Source organism: Bombina bombina, chromosome 4 (assembly GCF_027579735.1).
Source record: "Bombina bombina isolate aBomBom1 chromosome 4, aBomBom1.pri, whole genome shotgun sequence".
NCBI classification, from domain to species: Eukaryota; Metazoa; Chordata; class Amphibia; order Anura; family Bombinatoridae; genus Bombina; species Bombina bombina.
In genome coordinates this window covers 1,088,979,864-1,088,993,850 of record NC_069502.1, presented here as the reverse complement: position 1 = coordinate 1,088,993,850, position 13,987 = coordinate 1,088,979,864, and the positions used below count along the sequence as shown (strand labels likewise).

Here is a 13,987-nt window from a genome sequence, read left to right as displayed (position 1 = left end):
CAGACTGGAGATGGTTTCCAAACTGATACTGCTCCTGTAGGGGAAGGATCAGGCTTTTGTTCCTTATTGTGACGAAAGGAACGAAAACGATTAGCAGACCTAAATTTACCTTTAGATTTTTTATCCTGTGGTAAAAAAGTTCCTTTCCCTCCAGTAACAGTTGAAATAATAGAATCTAACTGTGAACCAAATAATTTATTACCCTGGAAAGAAAGGGAAAGCAAAGTTGACTTAGAAGACATATCAGCATTCCAAGTTTTAAGCCATAAAGCTCTTCTAGCTAAAATAGCTAGAGACATATACCTGACATCAACCCTGATGATATCAAAGATGGCATCACAAATAAAATTATTAGCATGTTGAAGAAGATTAACAATGCTATGAGAATTATGATCTGATACTTGTTGCGCTAAAGCTTCCAACCAAAAAGTTGAAGCTGCAGCAACATCCGCTAAAGATATAGCAGGTCTAAGAAGATTACCTGAACATAAGTAAGCTTTTCTTAGAAAGGATTCAATTTTCCTATCTAAAGGATCCTTAAAGGAAGTACTATCTGCCGTAGGAATAGTAGTACGTTTAGCAAGAGTAGAGATAGCCCCATCAACCTTAGGGATTTTGTCCCAAAACTCTAATCTGTCAGATGGCACAGGATATAATTGCTTAAAACGTTTAGAAGGAGTGAATGAATTACCCAAATTATTCAATTCCCTGGAAATTACTTCAGAAATGGCATCAGGGACAGGAAAAACTTCTGGAATAACTGCAGGAGATTTAAAAACCTTATTTAAACGTTTAGATTTAGTATCAAGAGGACCAGATTCCTCTATCTCTAATGCAATTAAGACTTCTTTAAGTAAAGAACGAATAAATTCCATCTTGAATAAATATGAAGATTTATCAGCATCAACCTCTGAAACTGAATCCTCTGAACCAGAGGAAACATTATCAGAATCAGAATGATGATGTTCATTTAAAAATTCATCTGAAAAATGAGAAGTTTTAAAAGACCTTTTCCGTTTGCTAGAAGGAGGAATAACAGACATAGCCTTCTTAATGGATTTAGAAACAAAATCTCTTATGTTAACAGGAACACTCTGAGTATTAGATGTTGACGGAACAGCAATAGGTAATGTAACATTACTAAAGGAAATATTATCTGCATTAACAAGTTTGTCATGACATTCATTACAAACAACAGCTGGAGGAACAGATACCACAAGTTTACAGCAAATACACTTAACTTTGGTAGATCCAACATCAGGCAGCAATTTTCCAGAAGTATCTTCTGATTCAGGGTCAATCTGAGACATCTTGCAATATGTAATAGAAAAAACAACATATAAAGCAAAATTGATCAAATTCCTTAAATGACAGTTTCAGGAATGGGAAAAAATGCCAGTGAACAAGCTTCTATCAACCAGAAGCAAATAAACAATGAGACTTAAATAATGTGGAGACAATAATGACGCCCATATTTTTTAGCGCCAAAAAAGACGCCCACATTATTTGGCACCTAAATGCTTTTAGCGCCAAAAAATGACGCCACATCCGGTAACGCCGACACTTTTGGCGCAAAAACGTCAAAAAATTACGCAACTTCCGGTGACAAGAACGACGCCGGAAATAACAAATAATTTTTTGCGCCAAAAAAGTCAGCGCCAAGAATGACGCAATAAAATGAAGCATTTTCAGCCCCCGCGAGCCTAACAGCCCACAGGGAAAAAAAGTCAAATTTTAAGGTAAGAAAAAAATTGATTATTCAAATGCATTATCCCAAATAATGAAACTGACTGTCTGAAATAAGGAATGTTGAACATCCTGAATCAAGGCAAATAAATGTTTAAACACAATTATTTAGAACTTTATATAAAAGTGCCCAACCATAGCTTAGAGTGTCACAAAAATAAGACTTACTTACCCCAGGACACTCATCTACATGTAGTAGAAAGCCAAACCAGTACTGAAACGAGAATCAGTAGAGGTAATGGTATATAAGAGTATATCGTCGATCTGAAAAGGGAGGTAAGAGATGAATCTCTACGACCGATAACAGAGAACCTATGAAATAGACCCCGTAGAAGGAGATCATTGAATTCAAATAGGCAATACTCTCTTCACATCCCTCTGACATTCACTGCACGCTGAGAGGAAAACCGGGCTCCAACCTGCTGCGGAGCGCATATCAACGTAGAATCTAGCACAAACTTACTTCACCACCTCCACAGGAGGCAAAGTTTGTAAAACTGATTTGTGGGTGTGGTGAGGGGTGTATTTATAGGCATTTTGAGGTTTGGGAAACTTTGCCCCTCCTGGTAGGAATGTATATCCCATACGTCACTAGCTCATGGTCTCTTGCTAATTACATGAAAGAAAGGACATTTAGCTCTATTGCAGCCCAAAGCCCTAACCTAAAAATAAAACCCACCCAATAAACCCTTTTAAAAAACCTAACACTAACCCCTGAAGATTCACTTACAATTTTGAAGAGCCGACATCCATCCTCAACGAAGCCGGGAGAAGTCCTCAACGAAGCGGCAAGAAGTCCTCAACGAAGCCAGGAGAAGTTTTCATTCAAGCTGGAAGAAGTGGTCCTCCAGACGGGCAGAAGTCTTCATCCAGACGGCATCTTCTATCTTCATCCATCCAGGGCGGAGCGGGTCCATCTTCAAGACATCCGACATGGAGCATCCTCTTCTTCCGACGACTACCCGTCAAATGAAGGTTCCTTTAAGTGACGTCATCCAAGATGGCGTCCCTTAAATTCCGATTGGCTGATAGAATTCTATCAGCCAATTGGAATTAAGCTTGAAAAAATCCTATTGGCTGATGCAATCAGCCAATAGGATTGAACTTCAATCCTATTGGCTGATCCAATCAGCCAAAAGGATTGAACTCGCATTCTATTGGCGAGGTTACCAATAAACATTTTAGAACTTCGAGTGATTCTTTGAGCTCTTCAGTCCTGGCCCCTATTGAAGGAGTAAGTTTATCCACTTCCAGTCGGACAACATCACAGCAGTGGCCTACATAAATCATCAAGGCGGTACCCGCAGATCACAGGCCATGCAGGAAGTATCTCAGATTCTTTCCTGGGCAGAGAGTAGTCAGTGGTCCTTGTCAGCGACATATCAGGTGTGAACAATTGGGAGGCGGATTACCTCAGTTGTCAATCAGTTCATACAGGAGAATGGTCTCTTCATCAGCATGTATTCAATCACTTAGTGATCAAATGGAGTCTACTGGACATCAATCTGATGGCTTCTGACTTAAATCACAAGCTTCCAAAGTATTATGCAAGAAAAAGAGATCCAAGGGCTTACATGACAGACGCCTTGGTATGCCCATGGGACATTCATCTAGCTTACCTATTTCCCCCGTTTGTTCTTCCAAGAGTCAGCATCAGTAATATTAAATTTCTCCAGTCTGGCCCTGCAGCACATGATACGTGGATCTGGTACAGATGTCCTCATCGCCTCCATGTCCTCTTCCTCTGAGACAAAACTTGTTATCACAAGGTCTTCTTTTCCATCAGGATCTCAAATTTCTAAAATCTAACGGTGTGGAAGTTGAACGCCTAGTTTTGAGACATTGAGGATTTTCTGATTCTCTGATTGACCCTCTGATACAGGCTAGGAAACCTGTAACTCAAAGGATTTACCACAAAATTTGGAAAGCATATTTTGTGTGGTGCTCTTTTAAAGGATTCTCTTGGAGTTCATTTCAGATCCCTAGAATTCTTCAGTTCTTAGAGGATGGCCTTGACAAGGGCTTATTGGCTACTGAAAGGTCAGATTTCCGCTTTATCTGTTCTTCTTTATAGGAAGATGGCTAAACCTTCTGATGTTCAGAACTTTGTCCAGGAGTTATTTATAATTAGGCCAGTTGTTAAGTCTATGGGGATGAATTTTCAAGCTCCAAATGGAGCTTGATGCCCCTGTTTCCGCGAGAGCCTTCAGGCTCGCCGGAAAACAGCAGTTATGAAGCAGCGGTCTTAAGACTGCTGCTCCATAACTGATCTGCTGCCTCTAAGGCTGCGGTCTGCAATCTGCCTGATCCTATACGATTGGGCTGATTGACACCCCCTGCTAGCGGCCGATTGACCATGAATCTGCAAGGGGCAGCATTGCACAAGCAGTTCTGGTGAACTGCTTGTGCAATGTTAAATGCCGACAGAGTATGCTGTCTGCATTCAGCGATGTCTGTTGGACATGATACACTACAGAGTATCATGTCGGACAGACATTGATAAATCGGCCCCTATTGCTCCTCCCTGGAATTTGAACCTAGTTCATTCAGTACTTCAAGGTCCTCCCTTTAAACCAATGCACTTGACATAAAACTATTGTCCTGTAAAGTACTTTTCTTGCTAACAATCTCTTCTTCAAGAAGAGTTTCTGAAATGTCAACATTATCTTGTGATCCTCCATTTTTTATTTTTTACAAGGACAAGGCTGTACTTCGTACAAAATATGATTTTCTTCCTAAAGTAGTTTCTACAGATAACATCAAGAAATTGTTGTTCCTTCTCTATGTCCAGATCCTGCTAATTTTAATGAAAGATTGTTGCATAATCTAAATGTGGTCAGAGCTTTGAAGTTCTATGTCCAAGCTACTAAAGAGTTCAGAAAAACTTCTATTTTTTTGGGTATTACTCTGGGACTTGTAAATGGGCAAAAAGCTACTAAGGTATCATTAGTATCTTGGCTTAAACAAGTGATTCACAAGACTTATTTGGTATGTCGCCTCCTAAACATCTAACAGCAGATTTGCAAAGCTGCCACATGGTTTTCTCTGCATTCTTTTTCCAAATGTTATCGTTTTGATATTTTTGATTCTTCCCAAGCAAATAGGAATTGTCAGAGAAAGTTTTTTCCACCCTTTCCGTAACAAAGACCATCTGCTTGGGTATTAATTCCATATGTTATGAAGGACTGTGGACCATCATCATTTTCCGAAAAAAAAAAAAAAATATGCTTTATGTTGGGCCAGAGTTCTAATGACACCTCTATAGACCCTGCTTTGCCTTTCCTATGCTCTATTCGGCTATATGTGAAACTAAGAGAGAGATGGGAGGTGGGAGGGTTTTAATGTTCTTGTATGGGTTCCTGACCTTCTCCTGGTGGCGGGAAATACATCCTATATGTTATGGAGGACTGTGGACGATCATCATTCCGAAAGAAAATAAATTATCCAGTAAGCATAAATTTTGTTTCTGATGTCAAAATTTGAATAAATAAAAATGTTCTTTTCCCAAAATATTTCGTCCATCCAGTATTATATTATTTCTCTCTTAATCTTTAAAGATACAGTAAACAATGTAACACAAATAGTGACAAGTAAATAATGTAACTAGAAAATTACAATAAGCAAAGTCTTTAGTAAAAATCTAAATACACTTATTTTACTGTAAAAAATCTCATCAATCAAAGCAGCTGATCTTTCCATATCTAATTCAATTTTTTTTTGTCAGTGATGAGGACGGTACAGCCTATTTCACTGGTTTTCAGACCTAGCCTTAGGCCACCCTAACAGGCCAGATTTTCAGGATTACCTTGTGTGATTTACTAATCATCTGATTATTTTACATGTGCTCTAGTTCAGATATCCTCAAAAATCTGGCCTGCTAGGGAGGCCTGATGACCGATTTGAAAACCAGTGGCCTATTCCAAGCTGTGCTGCATGTAGCATGCGCCACGCCAAGTCAGAGCATAAAGATGCAGGGAGAACTACTCATGCGCAGCTGGTCAATAGGGGTATCCCTTTGCCGCATGACAGTACAGTATACATTACACAGTTATGAAGGAGGTGGTACAGCTCGGCATAGAATGTACGACCTGCCTTCTGATTATTTCAAGTACAGCTAGAAATGATGTTATTGCTTTAAAATAAGAGTGTTTATGCTGTACATTTTTCCAAAGGACTTTGCTTATGGTTAGGTGCTAATAATATAATGTATATAATACTCTTTATTAGTGACTGTATTTACAGACACTTTATATAAATGTTATGTCCAAAGCAGTGGAAAAAGATGCTAGCCTAATTAGGTGTATGCCATTAAGTTACAAATGTTTAAAAAAAAAAAAAGAACTGAGACATTAGTTTTAGAAGGCATCAAAATATTTATTTAAAATAAAAAAATATAAATATACAAATTATATTGCATTTACACTATAAACACGATCTTCAGTAGACATAATTGAAGGGTAACTTCAGGCCTTGGAACTTGTCACTGGGACGTAGGGATACTCCATTCAGAGCTGACAGATAACAAAACGCTTACATATGTTACAATTGCTCTTTTACTTATATATTATTATTTTCCCTTTGGGTCGATCACAATCCTTTAGAAAAGTTTAATGCTATTTCTACTAAATTTACCATTAAAGTCAAGGGGATATTTTTTATAGATAAATCATTTGATAAGCTTTTAGAAATGATTATGATTGACCCCTGTATGTTCAACCCCTGTAAATGAGTAAAACAAATAGTTAAAATCAGTTCCAGAGCAGCAATACACTACTGTTGCCTAGCTGAACACATCTGCTTCAGCACTACGGAACTTGGCAACACTATACAAATACATAATAATAATAATCTGGTGAGCCAATTACAAGAGCCATTTGTGTAGCCACCAATCAGCAGCTTGGTCCCAGCAGTGCATTGCTGCTCCTGAGCTCACCTAGGTATGCAAAGAGATTTGAGTGAATTTGATAATAGAAATGTCTCTGGCTGAACCATTTGAGTTTCATATCCCTTTATGCCTTAATTATTTAGAAGTTGCAGATTTAGGGATAGACTACAAGTGGGGCACTATTTAGAGCTTTCGCTCATGCGCAAACACTGCTGGAAGTAAACTTTTAATCTGCACGGGTTAGATCATGTATTAGAGGTTCCAAATAAATTGCTTGCGAGCAAGTGAAACCCAATGTGTGCTAACTTCAGGAGTACGGATATTGCAGCAGCATTAACTTCTTCTCCGCATAGACTTCAATGAAGCGATCTTTCAAATAAAAGCTCTAACCGACACTTTGTTAGACCTACATTGCTAAACCTGAAGGTAGTTATGAATATTTAACATTCCAATGTTCTTCACATAGAAGAGAATATTTTCATTTTTAATATATATATATATATATATATATATATATATATATATATATATCTATATGAATATATTCAGGTATGGGTACAGTGGTGTCACTGGGGTGTTGCGGACTGCACTGGGTGACACGGGCAGGTGTGACACCGGATGCAATATGGGCTCTGTCACTCCTGCAATTACTTTATGTCAGTGCTCTGTATACAGGCAGCCACTCGGCTGTATAGAGCGTCAGGCCGGGCCACGGCGATGATCAATACCGCATCGCACTGCAGTTTTGCAGACTGCATCTGCTCACCAGGGCCGTTTTAAGGGGCGGGCAGGCACTTCCCAGGGGCACAGGCAGGGCGAGATTAAATTAAAGGCTGGTGGAGCTGCAGCTCCATGATAAGTGAGTATTTTTTATGCATAATGCAGGGCACCCAGCTCTGCTTCACACTTTCTGCTTCTGTGATCTGGGTTCCACCACCTCCCAGCAGTGCAGGCTTCACTAGATAGAGGAAGAGATGACACCCTGAAGGTAGAATTACATAGTGACTTTTAGCTTACATTATCTTGCTGATTTAAATGTTTTCACTCATTTACTGTTTATAATACTGATGAGTGAGCACACTAACTAAGAATGTATTTTGCTGGCAGTAGCTGCTGCCCTTACTGTGTTTGTTAAAAAAAAAAACCAATACTAGTTCCTGTATTCATGCAGGAACTTCTTCTAGCACAATGGGCTCAATTTTTCATCCACGGGCAGACAGGGGCATAAATATTTAGCTGCCTGCATTTTCCATTGCACACAAGCGCCCCTGTGCAACCCGCCCCCTGCCAGGGCGCGATTGGTTGTGAACGGGCAGGGATGCACAGGACCGGAAGAGACCGGGGAGATTGAAATTCTCCACCTAAGAGACGGTCTGCTGACAACTGTGTTGATAAATCCTGACTTGCTTGTGCGAACCAGCAGTTGAAGGGGAGACAAGGGCTTGATAAATCGAGCCTAATGTATTTTCCCTTCTCACTTCAGCATCTGCAAGTGGGTAAAAGGAGACTGCTCACCTGTAATAGCAGTCAGTGCTGGATGTCTGATTACCCTTACTAGTGCTCCTGTGTCCTGTCACCATCAAAGGCACTTATAAGCTGAGATCTCCTACTTGAGTTGCTTTGTAATCTTTATTTCATATCTGTGACTATCATAATGCTATTATACATCATATATCATATATGAAGAACTTTACTTGTGTATAATGGCATTATCATTAAGGAAATGTGCTGTCACTTTGCTCTGGGACTGGGAAGTGTATAATTTCCTACAATGCTGGTGGTGGGCAAGCCTTATAAATCTATATGCTGATAGTACCTAAAGGGGTTAATCTATTATACTAATTGAGTTTTTTATATTTTTAACATTATTATAAAAAAAAATACTAGTGTAACACTTTATTTTATTGTATTTATGTTGTTTGGTGCACATTTTTTTTTCTCTCAACATTTTACGCTAGGTCTTCACTTGTGCAAACCGGAAGCGTACTAATTTTGTTTGCGCTCGAGTAAACAAGTTTACTTTCAACTTGCAATATGCACGCGTTAGTACGGGCGACATATTGCTTCTCGTGTCCTGTGCTAACAATATCGCGCCACTTGTAATCTAGCCCTCAATTTGGAACATCACAGCTGAGGAAAAGAAAACAAACAAAAATGACATCCTGTATTTACAGAATTTAGCAGGTCTAATGCCTTGTAAAGTCTTCCTTTCTGTAAGGCAGATTTGTACTTTAATCTGATTTAAACACTTAATTCTAAAATAATAATATGCTCTGTCTCTTCTCTTTGGTCTAACACAAACTTCAAATAACTGATTTTTGCCTCCTCTCTATATACACTGCTTTAAAAATAGAAATAATATAAAAAATAATTACATAAATGTTTGGTTCTTTTTACAACCTTTTTTTTTTTTTAAAAAGTTTTTATTTTGAAAAAATAACAGATGTTTACAAAGCGTAAATAACATAGGATCAGTTCAAGAACCTGGGTAAGCTGAGTTTCTGCATTACAGTTTTGAGAATAATACTTGTATGACAGTTTACATTTATTAACATTATCCGCAAGAGGGTATTGGCGGTAAGCTTTAAGGCTGTCTGAGGACAAGTCCTAATGTAAGGGATAGTGAGGATTGTGTCGTTCTTTGTACTGATTCCATAATAATATTCTGAGTTTGTGTGTAACTAATGAACCCGAATGGAGGTGATGGTACCTTTCAAGGTGTAGGAAACTCTCATCTTGATAAAGCCCACACACATGGGTGAAACGCGTAGAAGTTGAAGTTGCCTGTTACCAGAACCAAACTCACTAGGTACCTAGTATTTACCCGCGCGTATTAACGCTAAGAGCGGGTGCCCATTCACCTCGAGGATCACACTTTCGAAAACCAAGACTGCTTGTTACAATCAGGGAGCTGTGAGTATTGGAAACAAAAAGCTAACAGCTCATCAGATATCCACACGCAAAGAGCGGCGTACCTCTGCCGGTAACCTCCCCACGGAGGGAGTCGAGAATCCTGTGACAGAGGGTAGGAGCTGCAGCACATAAAGCGGCCCACACGCAAAGAGAGTGTTACGATTAAAGACCACAGTCTATGAAATACATCACAGCGACATCGGGATACAGTCGCTGCAACCTTCTGTGAGTTAAAGTTATACATATAACCAAGCAAGGATACAAAGTGTCGTAAATAAGGAACATTTTGTTACTTTTATCCAGAAAATTTTATCACACTGATAGTTTTGTATGCAAAAACCATACAATTAAAAGGGATTTTATCCGTTTGAAATTTATAAGGACTAAAAAGACTGTCCCTTATATTTAGGAACAAACCATTTATTTTAAGGAATCAAACATTGATCAATGCAATTTTAAAAGCGCTTATTATACTAATATATTTTTATATATCAGGGTGGTATTCCAACAGCATTAGTCACACATACTGTATTTAATTTTAATTCATGTGTTTTTTATTATTTTCATATACTGTTTTATGAATTTATGTATCAGGGATATTTCCACTAGTAAAAGATTGAAAAATGCACCGTATATGATTTATTCTTTGTTTTGATTTAATCTCAGTAATTAGGTGTGTTAAGTATACCCAGCTATTAGCGCCCTCTCATTCGCCATAATATTTGTAGGAAACTCTCTACCTGGTCCTCCCACTCTTTCTCTGTCGGGGTTTTGTGGGATTTCCAATATCTTGAAATTAAGGATTTGGCACTGTTTAGCATAAGTATCAGTAGGTCTCTAACAGTACTGTCATTCAGCTTGCGTAGGAGTAAAAATAATAAAATCTGTGGGTCATTTGGCAGCTGTTTGCCTATTATGTCTGACATGCGCTCGAGAACTGCTAACCAGAATGCATCTAATTTATTGCATTGCCACCATATATGTGTGGGAGTGCCTACTTCTCCACATCCCCTCCAACACTTGTTGCTTACTGTTTTGTAAATAGTGTGTAGTCTGCTGGGGGTTAGATACCATCTCGGTAAAAATTTTAAATTGGTTTCAAGGACTCTTGTGGATACTGACAAGCACTTTGTGGTGTTAAAGTCAGACAATTGGTAGCGATGCTAGTGCCCAGTTCCTTGTCCCATGAGTTAGTGTATGAAGGCAACAGTTGTGGTTCTTTAATTAGTAATAGTTTGAACAATTTTGAGATGGCGTGTTTTGGGGTGCTTTCTAAGTGACATAGGGTCTCAAATGGGGTACATTTTCTAATTAGGTGGTGCTTCTTGGGATGAGTGTCTACATAATGGCAGATTTGGGAATAGGCGTACCAATTCAGAGATATTTCGGGGTGCATCTCCTAGATGGCGGATAGGCTTCTGTGTGTTTTGTTTTTGCGGAAGAGCGATATTGTTCTACCCTTAATGTGGCAGCTGACTTCTAGTGAAGTATCTTTATAAATCCACGGCAGGTCTGGGTTATGGCATATGGAGGATATGGGGGGCAGGATATTGGAGATGTTAGTGGATGTGTTCATTAATATATCCCATGTTGTGAAGAAGTCCGTGAGGAGTGGGTATTGTGCAATGTTAGTTGGTCTGTGTTTGTGAGGTATCCAGGCTGCTAGTCCTGCGTTGCATAGATCCAGTAAGCGCCTATCAATCTGGACCCATTGCTTATTGTTAGTGCACCAGTCCAATAACCTGTGCAGCATTATAGCCTCTTTGTAAATGAGAATGTTAGGTACGCCCAACCCTCCCCTGTCCCTCGGCAAGCACATTTTCTTTCTTGCAATTCTGGGCCTAGAGCCCTGCCAGATGTATTGCTCTATTAGTGATTGTATTTGGTTAAGATATTGTATGGGGAGGTGTATGGGTGTAGTTTGCAATAGATAGAGAAGTTGTGGTAGAATATTCATTTTTACAACATTTATTCTGCCTATCCAAGATATTGATTTGTTTTTCCAGCTTAAGAAGTCTGTGGTCAGCGTCTTTTCAATTGTTTTATAATTAGATGAGTAATCAGTTTGGATATCTTTTTACAACCTTTTTAATTTATTAAGCTTCAGTTCTTCATGCAGAAAAGCAAGATGCATCGCCACCTAAAATAAGCAGAACATTTCATGATTAATCCCAAATGACTGTTAAATACATACTCGCTCATAATTTATTTCACAAGCTGCGTAAAGTATTATCTTGTCTGATTTTACCTAAATTTCCATGAAACCCATGATTTAGATAGAACGAACAATTTAAAAAAAAGTTCCAGTTTACTTCTTTTATTAAATTGGCTTAGTTCTCTTAGTATACTTTATTGAAAAGCATGTATGTAGGCTCAGGAGTGTGAACATGTCTAGAGAACTATTGCAAGACGTTTGCAAGAATGCTTTAAACAATGTAACATGTCGGGAAAGTGCTCAAAAGTATTCTTTTAAAACTGCTGCCATATAGATCTCCAAACACGCGCATGCTACATACCCGCAATATGTGTTAAAGGGATATGAAACACAAAATGTATTCGTTTGTGATCCAGAGTGAACAATTTTAAAAAGTTTCCAGTTTACTTCTGTTATCAAATTTGTTTCATTCCCCTGGTATCCTTTGTTGAAGAGATACCCAAGTAGGTGTCTGGAGCACTGAATGTCAGGAAATAGTGCTGCCATCTAGTGCTCTTGCAAACAGATAACATTCCTGTAAAACTGTTGCCATATAGTGCTCCAGAAAATGGCTTGTTCTTAAACTTACATCCCTGCTTTTCAACAAAATACACCAAGAGAACGAAGAAAATTTAATAGAAGTAAATTAGCAAGTTGTTTAAATTTCCATGCTCTATCTAAATCACTGGATTTCAAACCTGCCCTAAGGCCTCCCTAACAGGCCAGATTTTTTAGAATTACCTTGGGTCAGAGCAGGTTAATAACCATGTTTACTAATCAGCTGATTATTTCACCTGCGCTCTAGAGTTCAGATATCCTCAAAAACTGACCTGTTAGGGAGATCTAAATCATTAAATATTTTTTTGGTCTCATGTACCTTTAACACTTGTTTGCTTGTGGATCTTAGGTATGATGTCCAGCATTGTATAATAATATCAAACTATAGAGCAATATAACAACAGTTAGCATTGTGTGTTCTGCAACATCACTTCACAATCAGAACAACCACATGTTAATCTGTATCAGGCATGTTTGACCCTTAAGTTGCTTTACCCCAGTGGTCAAGTAAATCGCTAACCTAATGGAAACCCAGACAAGGAAATCATAGGGTTGCATCCCTCCCTTGTACTCACTGGTCAGTTTCCTAATCAAGTACACTCAGAAAAGTGTGTCATACTAGCAGTTTTATCAGCTATAATTAGTTTCTGTGCAAATATCACCAGTGGTATGTTTAGGCTCTGTGTTGTGCAAGAGACACACAAAAATCTGCTGCTTTACCCTCCAACCCCACCTATTTTTATTATCATATTAACAGACTATACCAGGGGTCAGCAACCTTGGCTCTCCAGTTGTTTTAGAACTACATTTCCCATGATGCTTAAGTGTCTTTAAGCTGCCTAAGCATCATGGAAAATGTAGTTCTAAAACATCTGGAGAGCCAAGGTTATTGACCCCTGGACTAGACAATCATAAAGAAGCTGACTTTATAAACACACCAAGATATACAAACACACATACTGACCTTTCTTTGTGGACCTTATCTGGTTTAACTTAGAAGACATAAAAAAAGGAAGAGATAGCTATAAATCTTGCAGGCAGCTAATCGCTGGACAATCTATGACTCCCTTTCAGTAGTAACAAAGTCTAATCCTTGCATATCTAGTACTTTGTTTTCTCCTGCACTGACAGCCATAACCAGGTTTTGTCTAAAGTTCTCATTAGATGATCCGGAAGAGTTTTTATGACATTTCTCTGTGTGCATTGCTAAGGTATATTATTGCAGTTGGGCATAGGCAGAGGTTACATAAAGATTTACCTGGGTACCAAAAAAAAAACCCCTCACATCAGCAAACAGTTAAATCCCTTTTACTGGGTATATAAAAGAGGGTATAAGGTTGCATTGTGATGTAACTCCCAGGTGAATTAGCTGAATATTACATAGCAGCTATTAACACATATTAAAGTTTCCATAATTACTAGACTAAGTATGAAATGTCCAAGTAATAAAGGTGAAATTAGTCTGTGTATCTACTAACAGCCTGTGGGCGATGTGGGTGCAAGAAATTGCTCTATTCACCTCAGATGCACCCACTCTATCTTGCATACTGGCTGCAAAATAGACTGCTTCTGGTAGAGAGCCCATCCAGTGCTGTGTATGTCACAGTAAAGGATCTATGTGTGGAGTAAATTAATGACCCAACAGGAGGAGACTAAGGGACGGTCTCCATGACATCTGTGGCAGGCTTGTG

The 13,987-nt window shown here is 38.7% G+C and overlaps 1 protein-coding gene across 2 annotated transcripts in view; it reads right to left on the bottom strand.

Moving 5' to 3' along the window:
* The window catches only part of PREPL (prolyl endopeptidase like), a 246,159-nt gene that overhangs the window by 36,455 nt on the left and 195,717 nt on the right, over positions 1-13,987 (bottom strand). The window contains exon 12 of one of the 2 annotated variants that reach the window (XM_053712269.1): positions 9,033-11,684. The exons of the other annotated variant lie outside the window; for it this stretch is intronic. Within the exon in view, the coding sequence (XP_053568244.1) occupies positions 11,622-11,684 (63 nt within the window). The 3' untranslated portion in view covers positions 9,033-11,621. Of the gene's footprint in view, positions 1-9,032; positions 11,685-13,987 lie in introns of those variants that run through there. 2 annotated transcript variants of the gene reach the window in all.